This window comes from Pipistrellus kuhlii, unplaced genomic scaffold (genome assembly GCF_014108245.1).
Source record: "Pipistrellus kuhlii isolate mPipKuh1 unplaced genomic scaffold, mPipKuh1.p scaffold_m20_p_5, whole genome shotgun sequence".
Lineage (NCBI taxonomy): Eukaryota > Metazoa > Chordata > Mammalia > Chiroptera > Vespertilionidae > Pipistrellus > Pipistrellus kuhlii.
The window spans coordinates 799,004-826,063 of NW_023425551.1; the positions used below are offsets into that span (position 1 = coordinate 799,004).

At 59.1% G+C, this 27,060-nt stretch overlaps 2 protein-coding genes across 6 annotated transcripts in view; one reads left to right on the plus strand and one right to left on the minus strand.

Annotated features, from left to right (window-relative positions):
- Positions 1-5,118, plus strand: part of EZR (ezrin) — a 38,388-nt gene extending 33,270 nt beyond the window's left edge. For 2 of the 3 annotated variants that reach the window (XM_045572661.1, XM_045572660.1), the window contains exons 12-13: positions 100-351; positions 449-1,265. In XM_045572661.1, the coding sequence (XP_045428617.1) occupies positions 100-351; positions 449-613 (417 nt within the window). In that variant the 3' untranslated portion in view covers positions 614-1,265. Of the gene's footprint in view, positions 1-99; positions 352-448; positions 1,266-5,075 lie in introns of those variants that run through there. The other variant, XM_036413536.2, reaches the window with a different exon arrangement.
- Positions 5,119-6,044: 926 nt separating this feature from the next.
- SYTL3 (synaptotagmin like 3) overlaps positions 6,045-27,060 on the minus strand; it is a 36,106-nt gene continuing 15,090 nt past the window's right edge. Inside the window, exons 4-11 of one of the 3 annotated variants that reach the window (XM_036413543.2) lie at positions 26,773-26,824; positions 25,653-25,722; positions 22,136-22,214; positions 20,126-20,250; positions 16,635-16,769; positions 12,139-12,317; positions 9,125-9,227; positions 6,045-6,321 (exon numbers count right to left, since the gene is read on the minus strand). In XM_036413543.2, the coding sequence (XP_036269436.1) occupies positions 6,148-6,321; positions 9,125-9,227; positions 12,139-12,317; positions 16,635-16,769; positions 20,126-20,250; positions 22,136-22,214; positions 25,653-25,722; positions 26,773-26,824 (917 nt within the window). In that variant the 3' untranslated portion in view covers positions 6,045-6,147. Of the gene's footprint in view, positions 6,322-9,124; positions 9,228-12,138; positions 12,318-16,634; positions 16,770-20,125; positions 20,251-22,135; positions 22,215-25,652; positions 25,726-26,772; positions 26,825-27,060 lie in introns of all 3 variants that reach the window. The other 2 variants (XM_045572662.1, XM_036413541.2) reach the window with 2 other exon arrangements.

Here is a 27,060-nt window from a genome sequence, read left to right on the forward strand (position 1 = left end):
TCCTCATCCACAAGGGGACCTCCTCCGTGAGGAAAGCTGCTTCCGAGGGAGCGTCGGGCGGGCCTGGGGAGTGCTCACGGCCGTGCTTCGCTCCCGAAGGCCAAGGAGGCCCAGGATGACCTGGTGAAGACCAAGGAGGAGCTGCAGCTGGTGATGACGGCGCCGCCGCCCCCGCCGCCCCCCGTGTACGAGCCGGTGGCCTACCACGTCCGCGAGAACCTGCAGGAGGAGGGCCCCGAGGACTCGGGCTGCAGCGCCGAGCTGTCCAGCGAGGGCATCCTGGGCGACCGCAACGAGGAGAAGCGGGTCACCGAGGCCGAGAAGAACCTGCGTGTGCAGCAGCAGCTCATGGTGAGGGGGCGGGCGGCCCCGGGCTCGGCTCCCGCTCCCGGGGCCGCGCGGGTCCGGGAGGCTGGCAGCGGGGCCTGACCTGCCTCTTGCGTTGCAGACTCTGTCCAGCGAGCTGTCCCAGGCCCGAGACGAGAACAAGAGGACCCACAACGACATCATCCACAACGAGAACATGCGGCAAGGCCGCGACAAGTACAAGACGCTGCGGCAGATCCGCCAGGGCAACACCAAGCAGCGCATCGACGAGTTCGAGGCCATGTGAGCGCGGAGGGCGGCGGGCCCGCGGCCGCAGACGGACACTGTCTCCGTAGTTCTCTGTTGGCCCCCGTCCCAGCCCGTTAAGGAGAGCGGCTGTCTCCGGAATGTCCGGGCTGGGACGGGGGCTCCCTGCTATTCCCCATTGTATCATAGTGCCAAACGGGCCTGATTTTCTGCTGTTATCGAATCACTTCCTGTCTGCCGGGCAGGCCATCGAATCAAGGAAAGGCCGCTGCGCGCCGCGGGCAGCTCCGTGCGGGTGTGAGCGCCGTGTCTGAAGCGACCGGTGGCTCGTCCGTGCCATACGCCTGTGTTTGACATGAGCTCAGAGCAATAGATCCACTGGTTTCTTGAAGGAGGCATCTCTGCATTCATGTCTGAGGCTTAGACACTGGTGGGCAGCACCCACACGTGCACAGGGACTCGCTCCCGGCGGCCCCGGCCCGCAGTCCGATCAGCAGCACGGAGGACACGCTTAGATAAACGCCTGTTAACAGTAGGGGCTCCGTGGCTGGGCTTCCCCTGATTAATACTGATCAGCTATAGAATGATATTTATATATAAGCAATAATAGGGGTTTGTAACGTTAGTTAAAAGGGGAAACTTGTTCTGTATATTTTGTTACCTTTTAAAGAATAATAAAAGAACATGAAAACATGACACTGTGAGGCATAATAAAGCCGGTTAACTGCTGTGGTCACGTCCGACCATGCACATTCCCTCTTCTCCTGGGACTTCCTGTGTGAGACGCACGGGCTGTTCACTCGGGCTGCAGCCCCGGGGCCCGGCCCAGGGAGAGCCTGCTGAGCTGCCTCCATTCTCTGCCACGGCCCTGGCCATGGCCCCACCAACGGCAAGGCCCAGGCGGTGTCCGCGGCCCTGCCCGCAGCGCCCCCCGGGCAGCGCCCTCACCGGACTGCAGAGCTGACTCGAAGGGGTCTGTCCCTCCCGCCCCAGCTCCTCGAGGCTGGCTGACCGCCTCCAGAAAGGGCTTTGCAGAAGGGGAGGGATCGCACGCCCCCAGCTCCTTTGCTTTCTTTGGGACAACACAACAAGGCCAGTTTCACTGTTGGGAGACGGGCAGCAGCACGCATTGAAATCTGACCATTCCCCACGTCTCGGCAGGTAACCAGCCGGGACTCTGTGCTGTCCCTGCCCACTGCTCCGTTACATGACTGCTGTAGGCAGAGGGGTCCCCTCCAGGGGCCCCCCAGCTGCACACCCTCAGTCCAGCTGGCCCGCGGGCACGTGGGCGGCTCCCATCGGCACCTGGCACCTGCAAGACGAGGGTCGTGTCTGCCCACACATGGGGGGGAGAGAACTTGGTGCCACGGCAGCTGTGACGGCGTGTCCGCGCCGCCGGCTGTGGCTCCCTCTGAGGAGTGAGGTGACGGATTAGTAGCCATGGGCCTGCAGACACCACACGTCCCTCGGCTTTTTAAAAGAACCAGAAATGGCAATGCCAGTAAATAAAGAGGAGGCTGCTTTCGTGTGGCCAGCTGGCGCAGTGGCTGCCAACCAATGGTTCTCCTCATTGGTGTTCTTTATGCCCCCCTCTGAAATCAATGAAAGTAGAGAAAGTGTTTAGAGTAAAAAGAAGTCCTATATCATACGCCAGAGGCCATAAGCATCACGACCGGAAGACCGCTCGACCCGTCGCTGTGAAGTGACCACCGCTCGGTCCCTCCGGCCCACAGGCTCTCACAGAGTGGCGAACGGGGACCCCGGTCGGCGGCCAGAGAAGCAGCCCCGGTCCCGGGTGCCTGACGGTGGCCGGAGCGAAGCTGCCCGGGTCCCGGGCGCCAGAAAGTGAGCTTCACCTCCACTCAGCCCTCTGGTGACAGGGCTCCTGCCCACACCCCAATGATGGGTCAGAGCCGGGCGTGGGCCCGTGGGCCTGAGGCCTCCAAGGCCGAGCTGTTTTCCTTCCTGCCAGCTCAGCGAGGAGTGGTGGTGGGTGGGCTGGGCCTCCAGGAGGCTGACTACAGTCCGTGCATCGCAGCCCGGGGACGTGGGAGCCAGGCCGGCCAGCTCTGAAGTCAGTCCTCGGAGGAAGGGGTGCGCTTTGCACAGCATTTCCTTTAAGAGCAGATTGCAATGGAACGGCCAATCAGCGTGTCTTCCTCGGCCCCCGGCCTTGCAGTGTGTGTACATGGTTTGGTGTCAGTGCTTGGGGGGCCCTGCTGCAACCAGCAGGAGGAGGAGGAGGGACCGTCCCCTCACAATGTCAGAAGCACCCTGCTGGGCAGCACCAAAGCACCCCCTTTGTCCCTCTGCACGAAACCCTGTAGGAGGCATTTTCCTTTATGACTTATGCCGGGAACCAAAGTCTGCCCAGCCCGGTGGAGGCCTCGCAGGTCCCGAGTCTGATTTAACGGGTGGACTACTTGGCTGTGTGCCACGGCGGGGAGGGCCGGTGGAGGGGAGCTCCGAGGCTGGGGGGTGCTCCAGGCCCGGGGTGGCTGGGAGCTGAGGCCATGCGGTCCCTGCGCTACCCCCCTCCTCGGCCGCCCAGCGGCCACGGCCACGGCCACGTCCTCGGCTGCCCAGGCCCAGGCCCAGGCCCAGGCCCACGCTCATCTGCTCCAGCCCGCCCTCGGCAGGAGGTTCAGGCCAGAAGCACCGAGCACCTCCCCAGCCCCAACGGGAAGTCCGGGTGAGGACACTGCGCAGTCTAACGGTGACGGCACCACACTGGGTGGCCCGGTGGCGTGTCCCAGGCATGTAAAAGGTCACAGTTCAGTTTCTGGTCAGGGCCCGTGCTCAGGTTTACCGCTGGAACCCGCAAGACGAGCAGGAGGCAGCCCATCTGTGTCTCACATGATGTTCTCTACCGCTCCCTTCCACTCTCTTTCAAATCAATTGGAAAAATAGTGTTTGCTTTATTAATACTTAAAAAAAAACAAAAAAAAAAACGAGCCTGTTAACCTAACCCATAACCCTAATGCTACACTCTAGTCTAACACTAACCCTACACTCTAACCCTAACCCCCAATCCTAACCCTGAACGCTAAGGTTAGGTGAGAATGAGATCTGCTGAGTCACCCCTCTGACTGTGAAGAGGGAGACTGGAAGCTGAGGAAATACTCAGAAAAGGCCTTTTCCCTCGGTCAGGGAGTGCTGACTCACTGCGGTGAGCATCCAAACCTGGACGCCACAGATTTTGGAGATGAGGTTTTTTTTTAATTGATTTCAGAGGGGAAGGGAAAGGGAGAGAAATTGAAGTAGCAATAGAAACACCTGCCAAAACCAGTTTGGCTCAGTAGACAGAGCGTCAGCCTGTGGACTGACAGGTCCCAGGTTCGATCCTGGTCGAAGGCATGTACCTTGGTTGCGGGCACATCCCCAGTGGGGGGTGTGCAGGAGGCAGCTGATGGATGTTTCTCTCTCATCGATGTTTCTAACTCTCTATCTCTCTCTTCCTCTCTGTAAAAAATTTAAAAATTAAAAAAGATTCTTATTTAAAAAAAAGAAAGAAAGAAAGAAACATCACTGCCCTAACCGGTTTGGCTCAGTGGATAGAGCATCAGCCTGTGGACTCAAGGGTCCCGGGTTCGATTCCGGTCAAGGGCATGTACCTTGGCTGCAGGCACATCCCCAGTAGAGGTGTGCAGGAGGCAGCTGATTGATGTTTCTCTCTCATTGATGTCTCTAACTCTCTCATGCTCCCCCTTCCTCTCTAAAAAAAAATCAATAAAAAAAGAAATAGAAACATCACTGATGAGAGAGAATCACTGATGGGCTGCCTCCTGCACGCCCCGCACTGGGGACTGAGCCCAAAACCCAGGCATGTGTCCTTGACCTGAACCGAACCCGGGACCCTGCAGTCTGCAGGCGACGCTCTATCCACTGAGCCTGAGAGGCCAGGGCAGAGCAGTTGTAACGGGACTTGTGGATTCTGTGGGAAGGTAAACACGGAGGTGTGCCACGGCTCACCGTTTGGGGTTCCCTGTGTGTAACAAGTTCCAGTAAACAGTGCGCTAACGGACCCTCCGCCCACCCAGGGGCCACCTGACCACAGTGACGTCACATGGTGGCTGATCTGTGGCTGGAAGAGAAGCCGTCATTTGCTATCACCCCCTGCACACAACACGCCCCTGTGCGCACACACCCCCTCCCCCCTGCACACACATGCGCACACACACACGCACGCACACACACATGCACACATACGCACGCGCACACACACATGCACACGCGCACACGAGCATGCACACACACACACGCACACACGCACGCACGCACACGCACACACGCACATACACTCACACTGGCCGCTCAGCGAAGGCGTGTGACCGTCCGCAGACGCCAAGAGAGCGCCAGGGCCGCGGGCGGGCGGACTTGCGGAGGAGCGGGGCGACCAGGGGGGGTGTGTGGCGTTTCCGCGGGGGTGGAGGGGGCGCAGAGCCGGGGCTGGGGCCAAGGGGCCCGGGCCTCTGTTTCTGGGCTCGGAGCTGAGCAGGGGCGGCCGCGGGGCTGCAGGGCTGGCCATCAGGGCACTGTCCGTCCTCAGGGCCACGGCCACCATCTTCCCGCCTGTCCACGTCCCTGACCGCCATCCCGCCGGGCGGCCCGTCTCCCAGAGAGCCCTCCCCCTGCAGCCAGCCCTGGGCGCCCGCTGGCCTCCGAGGCTCCCGGGGAATGGGGGGGGGGCAGCTGGGGTCCTGATTCCCTTCCAGGCCTGGGTTTCCCCAGGCGGCTCCACAGCTGGGCGCTGAGGGGAGCCGGTGGGACCCCGGGGAGCTGGGAAATGCTGAGGGCATGGGCACCCGCCGCCTGCCTGCAGCGAGGGCTGTGGGGCCGGGCAGGGGACAGGGGGAGGGGGCAGGGGGCAGGGGGAAGGGCAGGGGACAGGGGACAGGGGGGGGGGGCAGGGGGCAGGGGGTAGGGACAGGGGACAGGGGACAGGGGGAGGGGACAGGGACAGGGACAGGGGGAGGGGAAAGGGGACAGGGGGAGGGGGGGAGGGGGAGGGGGAGGGTGAGGGGAGGGGGAGGGGGGGAGGGGAAGGGGGGAGGGGCAGGGACAGGGGACAGGGGACAGGGGGAGGGGGCAGGGGGAAGGGCAGGGGACAGGGGACAGGGGGAGGGGGCAGGGGGCAGGGGGTAGGGACAGGGGGCAGGGGGAGGGGGCAGGGGACAGGGGGAGGGGGCAGGGGGCAGGGGGAAGGGCAGGGGCAGGCCGGACCAGGCTGGCACTGGGTGACATGAGGTCAGGGCTGTCAGGTCCTGGAGGAACTGAGCGGGGAAGGCCCTCGGAGCCGCGGAGAGTGGACGCGGAGCCGTCCCCGGAAAGCTGTTTATTTTGCTGGGAAGGTGCGGATGGCGGGAGGGAGAGACAGAGGCCCAGCTTCCTGTGGGTCAGGGCTGGGGCTTCTGTGCGCGGCCCGGAGCCGCCTGCCGCTCGGCGCCCTGGGGGCCCGCCCCCAGCTCCGGCCGGGAGCTCCGGCCAAGCCCACAGCCGGCGCGCAGACACAGGCCGAGGGCCGGGCCTCTCCCTTCTCGGCCCTCGGAGAAGCTCCGGGGCGGCCGTCCGGCGTCACCTGGCCCGCAGCGGGTGCCAGCGGGGGCCCTGCGCGCTGCCGTCTGCGAAGTCCCACGTGGCCAGAGGGACGACCACCTCTCCCAGGAACACCCTCCGGGCCAGCGTGCCCGCGTGCCACACCGACACCTGCAGCCGCCGCGTCACCAGCTGGGCGGGCTCCACCTGGTACTGCGGGCGGACGGGGAGGACGGAGGGAGAGGATGGGACAGAGAGGACGGGATGGAGAGGACGGGAGGACGGGAGGACGGGGAGGAGGGGAGGAGGGGAGGAGGGGAGGAGGGGAGGAGGGGAGGAGGGGAGGACGGAGAGGATGGGAGGACGGGGAGGGGGGGAGGACGGGGAGGACAGGGAGGGGGGGAGGAGGGGAGGAGGGGGAGGACGGAGAGGACGGGGAGGACGGGATGGAGAAGACGGGGAGGAGGGGGAGGACAGGGAGGGAGGACGGGGAGGGGGGGAGGACGGGGAGGACAGGGAGGGGGGGAGGACGGGGAGGGGGGGAGGACGGGGAGGACGGGGAGGAGGGGAGGACGGGGAGGACGGGGAGGGGGGGAGGATGGAGAGGACGGGGAGGACAGGGAAGGGGGGAGGACGGGGGAGGACGGGGAGGACGGGGAGGACGGGGAGGATGGGACGGGGAGGACGGGGAGGGAGGACGGGGAGGATGGGGAGGCAGGACGGGGAGGACGGGGAGGATGGGAGGACGGGGAGGAGGGGGGAGGACGGGGAGGGGGGAGGATGGAGAGGATGGGGAGGACAGGGAGGACGGGGAGGACGGGAGGACAGGGAGGGGGGAAGACGGGGAGGACGGGGAGGACAGGGAGGGGGGAGGACGGGGAGGACGGGAGGACGGGGAGGGGGGGAGGACGGGGAGGATGGGACGGGGAGGACGGGGAGGGAGGACGGGGAGGATGGGGGGGGAGGACGGGGAGGACGGGGGGGAGGACGGGGAGGACGGGAGGACGGGGAGGACGGGGAGGAGGGGAGGAGGGGAGGACGGGGGGAGGACGGGGAGGACGGGGAGGACGGGGAGGGACGGGAGGAGGGAGGGGAGGAGGGGAGGACGGGAGGAGGGAGGACGGGGAGGACGGGAGGAGGGGAGGACGGGGAGGACGGGGAGGACGGGGAGGACGGGGAGGATGGGAGGACGGGGAGGACGGGGAGGAGGGGGAGGACGGGGAGGAGGGGAGGAGGGGAGGACGGGGAGGACAGGAGGACGGGGAGGACGGGGAGGACGGGGAGGGCGGGGAGGACGGGAGGACGGGAGGACAGGGAGGACGGGGAGGACGGGGAGGACGGGAGGACGGGAGGACGGGGAGGACGGGAGGACGGGGAGGAGGGGAGGACGGGGAGGAGGGGAGGACGGGGAGGAGGGGAGGACGGGGAGGACGGGGAGGACGGGGAGGACGGGGAGGACGGGGAGGACGGGAGGACGGGGAGGACAGGGAGGACGGGAGGACGGGGAGGGCAGGGAGGACGGGGAGGACGGGGAGGACGGGGAGGACGGGAGGACAGGGAGGAGGGGAGGACGGGGAGGAGGGGAGGACGGGGAGGAGGGGGAGGAGGGGAGGAGGGGAGGACGGGGAGGACAGGAGGACGGGGAGGGTAAACCAGTGAGATTCTGCGTGCATTCTAAACAAGTTAAACTTTAAAAATAAAACCATACAATTGACTTTGTATCTAAAATGGAGTCCATCCTCCATTTGATCTCATTTCATAAGATGTAAAACACGCACCTCCCTCTCCAGCTAAAAACCCCTGAGGGAAGGGCTCGGCAGTCAGGCGTCGACCTGGGAGGTGGGAGCAGACAGACCTCGCGAACTCCGCCGGCAGGTGCCTGAGCACAGCCCTGAAGGCCAGTCTCCTGGGCGGATCCCCCGTGGCCCCACAGCACCCAGCCCGCCCACCGCGGGGTCACAGCCGCTTTTCCTTGGGGCCCCTTGGGGCCCCGTGCACATCCATTTTGAGGACGGCTAGCCCACGGTGGGTCCAGTGTGCCTCGGTTTCCCCACGGGTACATGGGGAGTCTAACCCTGAGCTCAGGGGTGGACAAAGCAGGCGGCCACAGGAGGGTGACCATGTCGCCAGTGGGCCTGGGTGCCAGCTGCCGCCGCTGGGAGCTCCCAACGCCCTCTCCCCGGAGGCCAGGCCAGGCCGCCCCTTCCAGTCTTGGCGCACGGGGTCCGGGCTCTCAGCCTCCGTGGACACAGCTCCGTGAGTCTGGTCTGTCCTGCCAGTGTGGGGGCCCCCCATACTTCACCTGCGTCCCCCACACCTCACCCCCTCTCCCTCTCCACCCCGGCAAGGCGTCTCCCCATCCCCGTCCTCAACCGCTAACCACGTTTAGCACCGAGGACGGTGAACACCCAGACCCTTCCTCTGTCGGTTTTGTTGCTTAAAAGGAGGAAAACCTGCCGAAACCGGTTTGGCTCAGTGGATAGAGCATCGACCTGCAGACTGAAGGGTCCCGGGTTCGATTCCGGTCAAGGGCATGTACCTTGGTTGCAGGCACATCCCCAGTAGGGGGTGTGCAAGAGGCAGCTGATTGATGATTCTCTCTCATCGGTGTTTCTCTCTATCCTTCTCTCTTCCTCTCTGTGAAAAATCAATAAAATATATTTTTAAATAAATAAATAAATAAGGAGAGCCTGGGTTTGCGGTGAAGGGGCCATGCCTGCCCGCGGAGGCCCCTCTGGGAGGTACAGAACCCGCTGGGCAGCCTGGCGGTAAACGCCGAGAGGCAGCCAGCTTCTTTCCCGTTTTCTGGGAAATCATTCCCGGACAGGGGCGCAGACTCTGCCCTCTCCCGCAGGCCGGGGGGTGACGGGCGGCCAGCCCCGCAGGCGGGCAGGCGGGCGGCGGTGTCTGCGCTCCTGTGTGCTGACTCAGGGCCTGGAGGGGCCGTGTGGACTCTGGCCCTGAGCCCGCAGGACGGGAGGCGCGGCCGGTGAATGTTTGCCCAGGGCGGGCGTACCTTCAAGGTCTCCTGGAAGGTTGGGTCCACCGTGTTCCTCTGGACGGCCGTCTTGCGTTTGCCCTGGGCCGACCTGTCGGGCAGCAGGTAGGTCTTCACGTACCTGGAGGAGACGGGCGGTGAGGCTCCGGCCGGGAGGGAGAGGGACCTTTGCCCTGCCTGCTGCTGACTCGGGCACTGGTAGGAAGGGCCAGGGGCCGCCAAGGGCTGGGAAGGATGCCACGCTGGGGACACAGCTTCTGTTCATTCAGCCTGCACCCCTGGCACGTGTCTGGCTGGGTGATGCTGCCTGCTGTGCCCAGGCCACACCCCTGGAGTTGACGCTGCCCACCTGCCAGGCTCGGGGGGGGGGGGGGCGTGCACGGAGGAGGGGCTCCAGGGGGGCAAATTCTTGGATCTCTGGATGCAGAGGCCACGGGGCAGTCTGTCCTCTCCCACCTGTCCCTCCATCCAGCCCCCCACCCCACAGAAAAGCAGAAACGGGCAGTGTGTGCTGTCCCCTCGCGGGGCCTCCAGCCTGTCCTACTGACGTGCGGACCGGCCCTCTGCGGACTCTGGGTCTGGCTTCGCTGCCAGGGTGGCGGGGTGGCAGGACAGGCCACCTCCACCAGCACTCTGCCCCCCTGCCCAGGTCCTGGGACTTCCCTCCCTGGCTCTCTGGCAGCTTTGTCCATGGCAATGGCCCGCCCTCGCCCCCTGACCAGGAACCTATTCCCACCGGCTAGGAACAGGCTCAAGTGCCCCCTGGCGCTCCAGGCTCAGCCTCTTCCCTGTCAATCCGAGTTCTTGGGAAAGGACCCAGCTACCGGCTGGAGGGTCAAGCAGTCAGGGGGTTAGGCTTTTATATATAGATTAGCACTTTGGCCTGCCAGCCTGCCGAGTTTCTGATGAGAAATCTGCTGAAGAGCTTCCTGAGGGTTTGCTTCTTCTTGCTGCTTTCAAGATTCTCTGTCTTTCAAAAGTTTGATACTGTGTCTCAGGGTGGGCCACGTTGAGTTCATCTTACTTGGAGTTCAGTGTGCTTCTTTGATGTTTATATTCATGTATTTCATTAAATTTGGGAAGTTTTCAGCTACTTCTTCAAATATTCTCTCTGCCCCTTGCTCTCTCTCTTCTCCTTCTGAGACTCCCTCATGCCGATGTTGGTCCATTTGATGGTGGCCCTCAGGTCCCTTAGGTTCTGTTTGCTTTTCTTCGATCTTTTTTCTTTCTTTTTATCAAACCCAATAATTTCTGTTGACCTTTCTTCAAATTTACTGCTCCCTTTTCCCATCTGCTCATATCTGCCTTCAAATCTCACCAGTGAATTTTTCATTTCAGTAAATGGAGTTTAATTACTGCAGAATTTCTTTTTGGTTTCTATTTAGGTTCTCTATCTCTTTATTGATATTTCTACTTTGTTCACACATCATTTTCTTTCTTTCTTTCTTTCTTTTTAAAATATGTTTTATTGATTTTTACAGAGAGGGAGAGAGACAGAGAGCTAGAAACGTCGATGAGAGAGAAACATGAACCAGCTGCCTCTTGCACACCCCCTACCGGGGATGTGCCCGCAACCAAGGTACATGCCCTTGACCGGAATCGAACCTGGGACCTTTCAGTCCGCAGACCGACGCTCTACCACTGAGCCAAACCGGTTTCGGCTCACACATCATTTTCTTGACTTCCTCCACATCTTCTTCTAGTTCTTTGAGCATCTTTTTTTTTTTTTTTTTTTTTTTTTTTTTTTTTTTCTACAGAGAGGAGGAGAGAGAGATAGAGAGCTAGAAAAGTCAATGAGAGAGAAACATCGACCAGCTGCCTCTTGCACACCCCACACTGGGGATGTGCCTGCAACCAATGTACATGCCCTTGACCAGAATCGAACCTGGGACCTTTCAGTCCGCAGACCGATACTCTACCACTGAGCCACACCGGTTTCGGCTCTTTGAGCATCTTTAAGATAATGTTGCAAAGTCTTTGTTTAGTAAGCCTGTCATCAGATCTTTTTTAGGGACGGTTTCTGTTAATTTATTACTTCCCTTTGAATGAGCCATACTTTCCTGTTTCTTTATATGTCTTGCTATTTTTGTTGAATACTGGACATTTGTATCTAATAATGTGTTAACTCTGGAAATCAGATTCTCCTGCTTCCCACGGTTGTCTGTCTTTTGTTATTACTTTATTGATCCTGTGCCCAAGATAAGCCTGAGATGTAAGCTCAGGTTTTCTCCTGAGCCTGTACCTTTTCCTGAGCATACGTGTTTATTTTCTAATTTTTCTTGCTCTGCGGCTACTTTTGAATGTCCTAGTCTGTAGTGTCTGGCTTTCAAGAGGGGAAAAAAGTAAAAAATGAAAAAGGGAGACAAATGAGGGCACCGGTCCTTACAAACCCTGGAAGTTACACCAGCCGGAGGGGGAGCTGGTGGACGCTGGGAGGCGATGGAGCAGCACTGGCTGTGTGCCTCCTGGTCCGCGCTTCTGAGATCAGAATAGCAATCAGCAGCCAGAGACCAGACCCCGCTCTCCCACCCGGCCATCTTTCCGATGACAGGAAGTGCGCAGGAGGGAAGCCCCGAGTGGCTGACGCTCTATAAATAGTTGCTTGTCTTTGTTACTCATCAAGGAAATGCTTGTTAAAATAATGTGACACCATTTCACAGCCGTCGGTTGGAGAGAAATGTAATCTGTTTATAGATCGTGTGAGACAGGAATTTAATTTTATTTTTCCTCTCCGGGAAGTCAAATTTCCAACACCATTTAGGCACTGACTTCTAATAGCCCCTGGATGGTGTGACTTCCCGTAGATGCTCAGACCTGTGTCTGGACTTTTGATTCTGCTCTGCCAGCCTGCTCACCTAGCCTCGCACCAATAACACTGTCGAAGCTACTGGAACTTCACGATGGCTCTTGACTGTGTCTTTTTACTTTTTGTTCTTTTTATTATGATTGTGTTGGTTAATGTGGACTTTCCCTACCAACTTTGGGATTAATAGGCCTGTCCATCTCACATCAAAACGCAGGGAGGAACTCACGGGTTGCACTTCTTCCTCTTCTCCTCTCCGTAGGCAAGGTTCCTGCAGGCCTGGATGCATATTTCCAAAGAACGGGTTTCGAAGCAATAGCGGAGGGCAAATTCTATTTCTCCAGAGACAGCAGCGTTGTCAAAATTGCCAATCTCCGTGCAAGTGCTGTTAATGCTGATTAGACTTCCCTGAAATAAAAAGGAGAGGTAAGGTCAGTTACTTCACCGTCCATCAATTCTTTCGCAGTTCTGATTTCAAGGTGTCAGATAAATCAGAATCCACATGGAGCTCGCATCCCAACTCACATGACATTAACAGCTAGAGTTTGTTCTTGGCCAACGTAAGTCCCCACAGATTCTGGGCTAAGGAGATGGGGAATCCTCAAGCTCCTGTCCTGCCCAGATCTGGTCTCTGCCTAGCAACAAAGGTTACAGAATCTTATCCCTTATCACAGATCAGGGGGACACAGCAGACCTGTGTGCTTCTGCAGAGGTAAGCCTCAGAGGACAGCTAAGCCCAGGGCAGGAGGAGCCGAGGGGAAGCAGCAGTGTGGGGCTCAGTGCCGGCTGGGGAGGCGGTGGGACAGAGGTCTGTGCACGTGCTGGTTCTGCCATTCCCAGGGTTGAGGTGAGGACGAGTGGGAGGTAACAAAGGATGGAGGGAATGCAGTCAGAGACAACCACACAACATGTTTCCATTCTTCGGGACACCTACATGGAACCCAAAACCCACTCCCCAGTCAGGGCCCTGGAGGCTGAGCTGAAGTCAGTGAGCTGCGTGGAACAGACGCCTGTGCCTAAAACACAAAGCAAACCGCCTCATCGTTTGCTTAGACTAGGGGTGTCGAACTCAATCAGAGAAGGGGCCAAAATCTAAAATCCAGCCTAAATCGCGGGCCGAATGGTTTACTGAACAGTCATAAACTGTCATTGTGATGGAAACGCAGCGGAGTGCAGTGATGACAGCGCGGTGCGGGCCACATTGCAAGGCCTGGCGGGACGGATTTGGCCCGCGGGCCTTGTGTTTGACACATGTGGCTTAGACACTGGCCACCATGGCATGCAACCGCTCCCAGGCTGCCTCTGAGACAGGGAGCTCTAACCGCTCTCTCTGCGAACTCCCAGGCCGTCCTCCACGCTGCCAACGCCCTGGCGAGACACTGAGCAGAAGGCCCGGGCTCTCTCTCCCTCACTAGAGAGAGATAAAAACCAAACCAGCGCATCAGAGGGCCCGAGCCCGAGCTGACTAATGCCGAGAACACAACCAGCGCCAGCAGCCCAGCCTCTGGCTCTGAGAGGGCTACCTGCCAGCATGCACACCACCGTTCCCGTGGAAAACAACGTAAAAACACCCAGGCTCTGCAAGGCACGGCGTGGTGAGAGGAGGGTGAGTGAGGGTGAAAGCGAGAAGATGTGGGCCAGCTGGGCCCAGGCGTGAACGGCTTCGGAGATGCCGGGTGCTGGGGGGACGGGAATGGGGGGGAGGGAGGTGCTAAAAATTCTGATAATGAAACTGGCATCATAGCATGCGCCACTCGGGCTGCCAGACTGAATTGTATCGACCGACCCTCTGCCAGGAACAAAGGGAACTGGGAACAGACAGCAGACACTGCTGCATGGTATCGCAGAGCCACCACGTCGGCCAGGAAGCCGGGGCCGGTGACTGCGGAGACGGGAGCGTGGGGAGGTGAGCCTGGCACGCCCCCCCTCCACGGGACCACGTTTGTCCACAGAACACAGGGCAGGACTGCGAGGAGGGGGCGCCCTCAGCACTTCCCCTGAAGGTCATGGCTTATCTGTGTGGCTACCAGCCAGGCGCAGTGCCCTTGACTGTGACAGAGCCCGGGCGCCGACAGAAACCACCGCTACGCTGCAAACGCTGCGCTGGTCACTGAGGGCAGCCGGGGGCGCGGGCGCCGTGGCCAGATGGCGGCCTGTCAGCTGGGCTGGAGGTGGGCTCCGGAGGCAAGCAGCCCCGCGGGGGAGCACCCACAGCCCAGCTCCGGCTCCCACGGCCCCGGGGGCGACCCAGACGTCCACAGGGCCCCTCGGAGGACCCCGTTCCCGTTTGTGCCGGGTCGCACCGTCTGTGGGGGAGGCGCTGTGAGAGGCCTGGGCGGTGGGCGCAGCAGTTAGCACACAGTAGGCTTTCAGTAAATGGCACCTCTGAGGAGGATGGATGCAGCCTTCCTACTGGTGCCATTTAGGGGTCAGGCTCTACTCTAGGCACCTGGCAACTACAACAGACAGTCACCACCAGGCAGGCAGGCTGCAGGCTGCAGGGTGATAAGAGTGTGAATGGAGGAGGGGAGAGAGGAGAGCGGGGATGGGGGGCGGGTGACCTCCCTGTGAAGGTGACCGTGAGGCGAAGACTTGGGGGAAGGGAGGGAAGGAGCGTGGTGCCTGGGGAGGGCGCAGCCCCAGAAGCGCCCAGAGCAGGTGAGTCTGACCCTGTCCCGGGCCAGCGAGAGGCTGGTGTAGCTCAGTGGCATGAACAGGGGGGAGGGGGGTTAGCTCGTGTGGAGCCCGGGGAGCATCTGGGGTGGGTCCTGCCTATGTGGGGGTTTCCAGGCATAGAAAGCCGTGGCTTGGGCCCAGGGGGAGCTCAGGTCCAGGCAGTGCAGGAGAGCTGTGCTCGGGTTCGGAGAAGGCTCAGCGTGGGGATCCGGCTCAGCAGGCCCAGGCTGGCTGGGTCCCGGGTCCCTCGTCGCTGGGGCAGAGGCAAGCCCAGGAGTCTTAGAAAAGCCTCAGAGGCCACCCCTGCGGTCTCCCTGTTCCCATCCACACAGGCTTCAACCCCAGGAGAGAACATTCTAGAGCCGCCCTTGCCCCCATGGCCCTCAGGACCTCCATCTTTCTGAATTAGTCTCTCATATACAGCCTGGCCCCGAGGCACTGAGCGCCCTCCAACAGGAGCTGCAGAAAGGCCTGCAGGGCCACCCCAGCCCGCAGCCCAGGGGCATCTGAGATGCAGAGGGCAGGCCCACAGCCGAAGGCGACCCCCGCCAGCAGGAGGGGAGGGACCCCCATTGGGCTGTGTGAGCCGCCTCCGCGTTTGAGAGCCTCTCGGCTCCTGACCAGCGGATGCACAGACGCGGTGGGACCTGGATGCCGACACGGGCTCCTCCCCAGGGAAGGCGCAGGCGCAGCATCTCGGATGGAGCTGGAATGTGAGCCACAAGCTTGGTTTCCAGAACCACGACACCACGCCCCGGAATCTGCTCTCATTGCGTTCTCCATGCAACGCGGCGAAGTGAAAAGAGCAACTCTGGGCCCTGCTGGCGGGTAGCTCTCAGCTGAGCATCCGTCCCTCTGGAACCAAGAGGCGCTGTCTGAGTCCCGGTCAGGCACAGCTCCGTCCCCAGTAGAGGCGTGCAGGAGGCAGCGGTGGATGGTATTTTTCTTATCAGTGTTTCTCTCTATCCCTCTCCCTCCCCTCTCTCTAAAAAATCAATAAAAACATATTAAAAAAACACACAAACTTTGATACTCACTTCCTTGATGAGGACTCTGAAGTTTTAACGTTTTCATGATTCTTTCAGATCAGTGAGTTAATGAAAAGGCTTTGACTATAATTGAGGCCTCAGGACCCCTCCTCCAAGGATCTGTGGCAATATATCCCAATGTTGGGCATAAAGTGAGCATTTAATGCTTTTAAGTAAGAAAATGAGTAAATAAAAGGCCTGCCTATAAACAGACGCCATGTTTAAAGCAACCTTGAGAAAGCAGAGAAAGTGGGAGGAATAAACTGACTTCCAGACTTCCAACAAACGTGCAACGTCCGGGCAGAGGGGCACGGCGTGAGGGTGGACAGTGGTCAGTGCGCAGAACGGCAGCGGTCGCCACCTGGTGGGCCGAGGACCACTGGGGGCCCGTGAGGTCCGAAAGGTTGGCGGCTGCTGGACAGAGAAGATCCACACTTTTCCACCGGAGCCACCGAAGGCAACAGGGAAACTAGAGGTGTGGGTGTGTTTTTTGTTGTTGTTGTTGTTTTGTTTTGTTTTTAAAGATAAATGGTGCTAGAATAGCTGAGTGTCTGTAAGGAAAAAATGAACCTCAATTTCTACCTTACACCACTCACAATTATGAGTGAGTTGGATCAAGACTTATATCTGAAAGCTAAACTTTTATAATGCGTCTAGAAAAAAAAACATAGGAGAATATGTTTACAATTTGCAAGCAGCCAAGACAGAGAAACAGCCAAAAGAAAAATTTGATAAACTTCATCAAAATGAAAACCTTCTCACCCGAACACCCACTATATGGCACTAACCCCTCTCCGCCTGCACAGCAGGATCCTCTGAGGCGATGTGAGAAGCACCACCGGTGAGAGGAGGCTTCCCCGGCTCCCTGCCAGGTCAGGGGGCCTCCGGCACCGTCTCTGCTCCATCTCATTCCACTCCCGGCACGCGCCCGACCGGGCTGGCCGACCGAGCCAGCCGCGTGCCGACGGCAACCACGCCCGTGTCAGCTCTCGGACGGACGGACGGACGGACGGGGACTCACCTGCCTCGAGCCTCCTGAGAACGGAGTGCGGGGCGCGGGCTGGGCTGAGACGCCGTCCTCCTTGGAAACAGGGCTGGTGGAGCGCTTGGGACTCTCCTGGCTGAGAGGCATCAGGATGTCGGGGGCGCTGACCTTCTGGAAAAGAAAGCACAGGATGAGCACGGAGCCTGCACCCAGCTCACTCTTCACATGTGGCGACCACCGCGAGCACAGCCTGCATCTGTGGCCGAGGGCAGTAATGCCCGCACCCCCACAGGCACACTTCTGGTCAGGCAAAAGCCTACACACACGCACACACACACACCCACACACACGGCCTCTGTGACATACACACACACTCTCTCACACACACACACACACACACACACACACGGCCTCTGTGACATACACACACACACTCTCACACACACACACACACCAGCCTCTGTGACATACACACACACACACTCACACACACACCCACACACACACGGCCTCTGTGACATACACACACACACACACACACACACACGGCCTCTGTGACACACACACACACACACTCACACACACACACACACGGCCTCTGTGACATACACACACACTCACACACACACACATACACACCAGCCTCTGTGACATACACCCACACACACTCACACACACACACACACACACACACGGCCTCTGTGACATACACACACACACACACACACACACACACACACACACACACACACGGCCTCTGTGACATACACCCACACACTCACACCCACACACATACACACCAGCCTCTGTGACATACACACACACACACTCACACACACACACACACACACACACGGCCTCTGTGACACACACACACACACACACACACACACGGCCTCTGTGACATACATACACACACACACACACGGCCTCTGTGACATACACACACACACACACACACGGCCTCTGTGACATACACACACACACACACACACACACACGGCCTCTGTGACATACACACACACACACACACACACACACACGGCCTCTGTGACATACATACACACACACACACACGGCCTCTGTGACATACACACACACACACACACACACACACGGCCTCTGTGACATACACACACACACACACACACACAGCCTCTGTGACATACATACACACACACACACACACGGCCTCTGTGACATACACACACACACACACACACACACACGGCCTCTGTGACATACACACACACACACACACACACACACGGCCTCTGTGACATACACCCACACACACTCACACACACACACACACACACACGGCCTCTGTGACATACACACACACACTCACACACACACACACACACACACACACACCAGCCTCTGTGACATACACCCACACACACTCACACACACACACACCAGCCTCTGTGACATACACCCACACACACTCACACACACACACACACACACACACGGCCTCTGTGACACACACACACACACACACACACACACGGCCTCTGTGACATACACACACACACACTCACACACATCCGGCCTCTGTGACATACACACACATACACACACACACAGCCTCTGTGACATACATACACACACACACACACACACACACACACACCAGCCTCTGTGACATACACACACACTCACACACACACACACACATACACGGCCTCTGTGACATACACACACACATACACAGCCTCTGACATACACACACACACTCACACACATACACACATACCAGCCTCTATGACATATACACAAACACACACACACATGGCCTCTGTGACATACACACACACACTCACACACACTCACACACAAACATACCAGCCTCTGTGACATACATACATACACGCACACACACACACACACGGCCCTGAGCTGACATCACCAAGCCTTGGGTAGCCATGACCAGTATGGGTGGGTTACTAGGGATTAGTGAGTCTTAAAGAAATGGCCTCGGTAATGACCCTGGCATTTAATCACACGAAATGTAATATTCACTGGACAGAGTTTTAGCCCAGAACAAAGGGAAAAATCAAAACATATCTCTAACTCTTACACAACGACTCCTTATGAAAAGTGGGTACTTTTATAACGTGTACAGCTGCGCTCTCCAACATGGCTGCCACTGACCGCATGTGGCTACTTAATCCAGGTTCTAATTAACTGATATCAAATAAGATTATTAAGTTCAGCTCCTGAGCTGTCCCGGACACACTGCACATGCTTAGCAGCCATGTGAGGCCGTTGAACACAGCGGGCAGATGGAGCAGCTTCTGGCTGAAGACAAACACTTCCGAACGGGGGCTTTTTCAGAAGCAGCGCTTGAAAACAGCAGTCACACCACCGTCATAATCATCAGCCATGAAAAGCTAAGTGAGGATGGAGAGGACAAATGAAGAAAGAGATTACCTCCAAATTACTCTTTCTGCCCTCAACTCGATTGCATTGGGCCTGGGTTAAGCAGTGCCCTGTCCACCCCACCACCCTAAGCCCTGGGGGCAGAGAGAGGAGGAGTGGGAAGGGGAGGAGGAGAGGACGCAGAGGCTGTCCTCTGAGGTGTCCCTCGCCAGCAGGAAGCGGACACACCATTGAAATGGAGAGAGGAGAGGAAGGGGCCGGGCCTGGGCGTCAGTGGGACTGTCAGTGCTCGGGGTAGAAGGCTGGCTTCTAGGTCGGGCCCAGGGAGACTGGGAGAAGCACCGGGGCACACGTGCATATCCGGAATGATGACAAGTCCATCCTGTTCTGAAGCCCCGCCCACTCTGATTGCCTGAGGACCGCCCTGTGGCCGTGGTGCCCCCTGCTCCCCAGCACACTCTGGGGCGCGGGGGCGTTTGTCCGTCAGCACCCCAGCCACGGGAACACAGCTTGTCCAAGTGGCTGAGACGCTCCCCCCCACGGGACTTCTTCACGTGTCTCCATCGCTCCCTCGTTGGGGGCAGATCACAGAGACGGTGAGCGCCTGTGTGAGACCCACCCTGCACAGAGGCAAGGCTGATGGTCTAGCCCAGTGGTCGGCAAACTGCGGCTCGCGAGCCACACGCGGCTCTTTGGCCCCTTGAGTGTGGCTCTTCCACAAAATACCACGGCCTGGGCGAGTCCATTTTGGAGAAGTGGTGTTAGAAGAAGTTAAAGTTTAAAAAATGGGGCTCTCCAAAGAAATGTCAGTGGTTGTGCTGTTGATATCTGGTCCTGCTGACTGACGAGTTTGCCGACCACAGCGCTAGGGGATGGGAACTCAGGACACACGAAGCTGCTGCTCCCCCTCGGCGTGGTGGGCCGTGAGGCCGGCCGGCCGGCGGGACGCGGGGACCGGCACTGGGAATGAGGCTGAGCCCTGCCTGCTCTGACCTGTTTTCCAAGCGGACCTTGGTTCTGACCTTCCTCTGGCCCAGCCCCCACAGAGGCGCCCGTGATTGTGTGTGCAGGCCGCCTGGTGCTTTGTCATAAAGAACCGGAGTCTGGAGGAAGCAGGCTCAGGCTGCAGCCCGGCGTACCCTGGGGGCGGCGTTGATGGCGGTGTCACTCTGGCTCCGCCGCTCCGTCCGGCTGGCGCCCGGCCTGGGGTCCGTGCTGAGGAGCTGCTTGTCCGAGGTCATGTCGTTCTGGGACTTAGAGAGTTCTAGAAAGCAAGACCCGGGAGGTGGCAGGCAGGCACGCAGTCCCGAGGAGCCCTCCTGGGGGACTCTCTCACCCCCAGGGAGTGGGGGCCCATGGTGCCAGGAGAGCGGGTGAATGGAGGGCACCCAGCTCCGGGCCTGGGGGGAGGGGGCTCAGACAGACGGGGATCTCCAGACACTGCCTACTGGCTTGGGTCTGAGGAACGGGAGCCCTAAGAGGCGATCGAGGGCCGCCGTCAGGGCGGGAGTTACAGGAAGAGCTTCTGGCTCAGGGGGCTCTGCCTCCGGGCCGCACACCGGGTGTCCGACTGTCCAAACACGAAGACGGAGCCCAGCCAAGAGCCGGTGTTTTAGGGTCCTCCCCGAGATTTTTATTTACTTACTTACTTACTTGTTTATTTCAGAGAGAGGAGGGAGAAGAGAGAGAGAATCATCAGTGATGAGAGAGAGTCATTTATGGGCTACCTCCTGCATGCCCCCCACCGGGCCTGCAACCCGAGCATGCGCCCCTGGCTGGAATCGAACCTGTGACCCCTCAGTCCGCAGGCCAAGGCTCCGCCCATTGAGCCAAGCCAGGTAGGACCTCCCCAAGATTTTATAACCAATTGCAAGCGAGTTTGACTTTTTGAAGAGAGGCACCTATTTCAATAAGCAACACCGGAAAGATGGCTGTGCATGTGGTGTGCACGGTGACCGGGGTCTGTCTGGGAGAAGGATGTGTCACTGCCGTGAGAGGGCACCCAGCACGGGCCCCCTCCGAATCCCTGCTCCCTCCAGATCCTGCCGCTCTCGGGATGACGGGGAAGCTGTCTCTAGAGCAGCGGCCCAGGATGCTCCTGTCACTTCAAACTTCCACGTGGCCACATTTCAAACAGGAAAAGGTGCCCTAGCCGGTTTGGCTCAGTGGGTATGGACTGAAGGGGCCCCGGTTCCAGTCAAGTGCACAAGTCGGGGCTGGGGGTTGCGGGCTCGGTCCCCAGTGGGTGTGCAGGAGGCCCAACGGGGGTGTGCAGGAGGCAGCAGATCAATGATTCTCTAGAATCTTTGATATTTCTATCTCTCCTTCTCCCTTCCTCCCTGAAATCAATAAAAATATATTTTAAAAATATAAAAAAGGAAAAGGCAAAGGAATTTTAATACTATACTATATCCACACATTGCTCAAATATATAATTGATATTAAACTTACTAATGAAATTTTAAACTTAGTTCTGAATACTGTTTCCAGAATTCAGTGTGTTTTTCTTTTTTTTATAAAAATATATTTTAAATAAAAATATATTTTATTGATTTCTTACAGTGAGGAGGGGAGAGGGATAGAGAGCTAGAAACATTGATGAGAGAAACATCAACCAGCTGCCTCCTGCACACCCCCCACCAGTGATGTGCCTGCAACCAAGGTACATGTCCTTGACTGGAATTGAACCTGGGACCCCTCAGTCCCCAGACTGACATTCTACCCACTGAGCCAAACCAGTTTCGGCTTTACTATTAACTCAGGCACCACATCTCATGAGCCACCTGTGACCGTGGCTGCAGGTACCGTACGGGACTGCACAGCCCAGGACCCCTCTGGTCCCTGTCCCCCTCCCCCTCCCAGGAGCTGGCTGGGGTCCCTGTCCCCCTCCCCTCCCAGGAGCTGGCTGGGGTCCCTGTCCCCCTCCCCTCCCAGGAGCTGGCTGGGGTCCCTGTCCCCCTCCCCTCCCAGGAGCTGGCTGGGGTCCCTGTCCCCCTCCCCTCCCAGGAGCTGGCTGGGGTCCCTGTCTCCCTCCCCCTCCCAGTAGCTGGCCGAGGTACCGGAGGGCAGGGGAGGGCGAAGACTCATTTCCCCTGCAGGCATGGCAGCGCAGGTAGGGCCGGAGGCCATGGGAAGAGGCATCCACTTACTTTTCATGTGGGTGGTAACCGACAGGAACAAGTTTTCCACTGACTTATTAAACCCTCTACAGCGACCGAGTTCCTGCAGCTAAAACAGAGACAGGAGAGGGTGAGTTGTGTTTGAAGACGGGTGCGGGCCCAGCAGCCTCCCGGCTGCCAACCCCCAAACACCAGCAGGTGTGTGCTGTGGGCGCCCAGTGCGTGCGGGTGCTCGTGCTCGGTGGGTGTGGGTGCTCAGTGGGTGTGGGTGCTCGTGCTCGGTGGGTGTGGGTGCTCAGTGGGTGTGGGTGCTCGTGCTCGGTGGGTGCGGGTGCTCGTGCTCAGTGGGTGTGGGTGCTCGTGCCCGGTGGGTGTGGGTGCTCGTGCTCGGTGGGTGTGGGTGCTCGTGCTCGGTGGGTGCGGGTGCTCGTGCTCGGTGGGTGTGGGTGCTCAGTGGGTGTGGGTGCTCGTGCCCGGTGGGTGTGGGTGCTCGTGCCCGGTGGGTGTGGGTGCTCAGTGGGTGCGGGTGCTCGTGCCCGGTGGGTGTGGGTGCTCGTGCCCGGTGGGTGTGGGTGCTCGTGCCCGGTGGGTGTGGGCGCTCAGTGGGTGCGGGTGCTCGTGCTCGGTGGGTGTGGGTGCTCGTGCCCGGTGGGTGTGGGTGCTCGTGCTCAGTGGGTGCGGGTGCTCGTGCTCGGTGGGTGTGGGTGCTCGTGCTCAGTGGGTGCGGGTGCTCGTGCTCGGTGGGTGTGGGTGCTCGTGCCCGGTGGGTGCGGGTGCTCGTGCCCGATGGGTGCTCGTGCTCAGTGGGTGCGGGTGCTCGTGCTCGGTGGGTGTGGGTGCTCGGTGGGTGTGGGTGCTCAGTGGGCGCGGGTGCTCGTGCTCGGTGGGTGTGGGTGCTCAGTGGGTGTGGGTGCTCGTGCTCGGTGGGTGTGGGTGCTCAGTGGGTGTGGGTGCTCGTGCTCGGTGGGTGCGGGTGCTCGTGCTCGGTGGGTGTGGGTGCTCGGTGGGTGCGGGTGCTCGTGCTCAGTGGGTGCGGGTGCTCGTGCTCGGTGGGTGCGGGTGCTCGTGCTCGGTGGGTGTGGGTGCTCGTGCTCGGTGGGTGTGGGTGCTCGTGCTCGGTGGGTGTGGGTGCTCGTGCTCAGTGGGTGCGGGTGCTCGTGCTCGGTGGGTGTGGGTGCTCGTGCTCGGTGGGTGTGGGTGCTCGTGCTCGGTGGGTGTGGGTGCTCGTGCTCGGTGGGTGTGGGTGCTCGTGCTCAGTGGGTGCGGGTGCTCGTGCTCGGTGGGTGCGGGTGCTCGTGCTCGGTGGGTGTGGGTGCTCGTGCCCGGTGGGTGTGGGTGCTCGTGCCCGGTGGGTGTGGGTGCTCGTGCCCGGTGGGTGTGGGTGCTCGTGCTCAGTGGGTGTGGGTGCTCGTGCTCGGTGGGTGTGGGTGCTCAGTGGGTGCGGGTGCTCGTGCCCGGTGGGTGCGGGTGCTCGTGCCCGGTGGGTGTGGGCGCTCAGTGGGTGCGGGTGCTCGTGCTCGGTGGGTGTGGGTGCTCGTGCTCGGTGGGTGTGGGTGCTCGTGCCCGGTGGGTGTGGGTGCTCATGCTCAGTGGGTGTGGGTGCTCGTGCTCGGTGGGTGTGGGTGCTCGTGCTCGGTGGGTGTGGGTGCTCGTGCCCGGTGGGTGCGGGTGCTCGTGCTCGGTGGGTGTGGGTGCTCGTGCTCGGTGGGTGCGGGTGCTCGTGCTCGGTGGGTGTGGGTGCTCGTGCTCGGTGGGTGTGGGTGCTCGTGCTCGGTGGGTGTGGGTGCTCAGTGGGTGCGGGTGCTCGTGCTCGGTGGGTGTGGGTGCTCGTGCTCGGTGGGTGTGGGTGCTCATGCTCAGTGGGTGTGGGTGCTCGTGCCCGGTGGGTGTGGGTGCTCGTGCCCGGTGGGTGCGGGTGCTCGTGCCCGGTGGGTGCGGGTGCTCGTGCCCGGTGGGTGTGGGTGCTCGTGCCCGGTGGGTGTGGGTGCTCGTGCTCGGTGGGTGTGGGTGCTCGGTGCATGTAGGAGTGGGTGCATACACATCTGAGTGAAGAGGGCACTGTCCTCCTGAGGGACAGGCATCCTCCTTACTCAGCTTCCTCTGAGTTCTGACACCACACTGAAGGCAGGAGCGTTATCGAGGGGTTGTGGACAAGGTAACAATGACCTCTAGGAAACAGCGCCTGACATTTCATCGGCTGAAAATTGTACCCACGTCACCTGCTCCTGTCACCTCATGCCCACTCCCCACAGGAGGGATGCCAATCCGGGCAGAACGCATGTGTCACAGGGTTGACAGTGTGGAGCAGGCACCAGGTAACCAGCCTGAAGCCAAGGGTTAGTTCTGCCTCCAAAAATGAAAGAGGGAAGAAAAAGGAAGAGAAAACAACAGAAAAGAGATCACTTCCCTCTGCAAGTCTCATTCATCTATTCGTCCATGCATCCATCTGTCCATCCATCCATCCATCCATCCACCCTTCATCTATCCATGCATCCATCCATCCATACATTCGTCCATCCATCCATCCATCCATCCATCCATCTATCCATACATCCATGTATCTATTCAGTCATCCATCCATCCATCTATCCATCCATCCATTCATGCATCCATCTGTCCATCCATCAATCCAATTGTTCATGCATCTATCCATCTGTCCATGCATCCACTCTTCCACCCATCCACCCAGTAAATATGGCCTGGGCACAGTGCTGTTCAAAGAGCTTTGGAGAATTTAAAATCTCAAGGAGAAAGTAGAGCAGGATTTTGAAGGTCATTCCAGCATCTCAGTTTAAAATAAAAGAAAAACAATGTGTATATTTTCTCTCCCTGAGATATGTATATCTTTCTATACATAGATATAGTTACTCCCTTGCGTCCACAGGATACTAATAATGAAAATAATTAAGGCCATACATCTCCATGGCACATTAGTTTAGTTTCCAAGTATGAGCACAGGCATGGCTTTGTTCATTTCTCACATCAGTGGGGGCAAATCAGATGAGTATCCTTGTTTCCACCTTTCCGGGGGGACCCAGGGAGCTCCCCCAAACCACAGGGTTAATTTCTTTGGACAGAAAGTGGCCCTGGTCTATGTTAGCACCTGCAAACAATCGGAAGACACACACACACACACACACACACACACACACACATTTCTAGAGGCACCTGCTCTCGCGTTCCTGTGACTCAACCTGCATCTCCCTTTCGACCCCGGAGACCCTCCACAGACCCCACGTCCACTGGACAGAGCACAGGGCGGAGAGAGAGGCCACGAAGAGGCAAACGGGAAGAGATGGGGACAGGAGTGCAGGGGAGGGCGTGGGGTGCAGGCGAGGGCGTCTGGGAGAAGCAGATGAGCCGGTTGTTAATACAGATTGAAGCGCAGACACTGGCCGAGCCCGGCACTCCCTGACCCCCAGCTGGCCCTCGGTGATTGGCCTCATTCATGACCACTCCAGCCACAGCTGCCTCCCTCTGTCCTGGGCCCCCCCCTCCCCCTCCCGCCCCCCCCCCGCCCCCCCGGGGCGCCCGCAGGGAGACATACCCGGCCAGGGCTGCCGCTGCACCAGCTCTCACTGAGCGGCGGGGGCGTGGGCGGGACCACGGAGATGCTGCTGCTGAGGAACACGGGGAGACGGGGAGAGCGGGTCCCCGATGCCGCCCGTTAGTCTTCCAAGCACACAGCCCCGTCCGCTCCTGTCCCTGACTGCAACCTCTCTGTCTTCGGGGGCTTGTGCGGTTTTTAACTTCCTCGCTCTCAGCAGGTCCCCACTGGGATGTGCTGGGGGCCAGGGCACTGCGTCCGGGATCTGAATGTGGGAACGGCAGTGCAGGCCACGGGGGCGGTCCTGCGGCCTGGCGCGCTCCCCTGGAAACCCACGGCGGAAGCACAGGAAGGCCGTGGACGTAACAATCCACCACGAGAAGAGTCAGGAGCTTGTGCGCCAGCACTGGGGGAGGATGGGGAGTGGAAAAGGCCTGGGATCGGAGAATCTCACCACGGCCACAGAGCTGCTGTGGGAGCCGCCAGCGGCCTTCCGTGGGAGCCGGGAACCCCGTGTGCACTCTGCCAGCACCCCAACCGCTGCTGCCCAGAATTTTGTGTAAAGAAGTTCACATCTGCCTGGCTGGTGTGGCTCAGTGGTTGAGCAGTGACCTATGAGCCAGGAGGTCACGGTTTGATTGCCGGTCAGGGCACAGGCCTGGGCTGCAGGCTCCATCCCCAGGAGGGGGCGTGCAAGAGGCAGCGGACCAGTGATTCTCTTTCAACATTGATGTTTTTATGTCTTCCTCTCCCTTCCTCTCTGAAATCAATAAGGCTATATTATTCACGTCCACCGAAGTTCATTCCAAGATATCGGAGACATGAATGATTCATAAAAGTAAAGACTCTGTTTGGAAGCTCATTGAACGTGCCATCCAAAATAACACTTTGTTTCCTTAGGACAGTTCAGGAGGATTTAAGAAATAGGACAGCACATTTAGGGAGAAAACACCACGCTAGCATCCAGAAGGCTTTGCATAAGGATCTGGAAATATCTCTGAATTTTTTCCAGGAACTTTATCATTAAAAGTAAAAAAGTCACATTCCAAAGCCAGGGAAGGCCAGAGACCTCAGCGCCCAGCTCCGGGCTGCAGGGCGGCTGGCCGTCTGCAGAACTCACCTGAGCCTCTGGTAAGACTGCAAGAGCTTGGCGCCGGCGGTCTCGCACCTTCCTGGGGGAGAGCCAGCAAAGTCCGTGTCAGTGAGGGTGTAACTCAGACGACGCAACCACAGGCAGTAATACTAGCAAAGTGGCTATTTCTCTAATGTCACGTCTTACGATGAAAATGTAAAATTTAGGTAGATAGTAATGCTCCAGAATTAGATTGTTGTGATGGCTGCATAACCATAAATTTACTTTAAAAATCATTAGATCACGCACTTAAAAGAGGTGAAACTTAAGCCATGT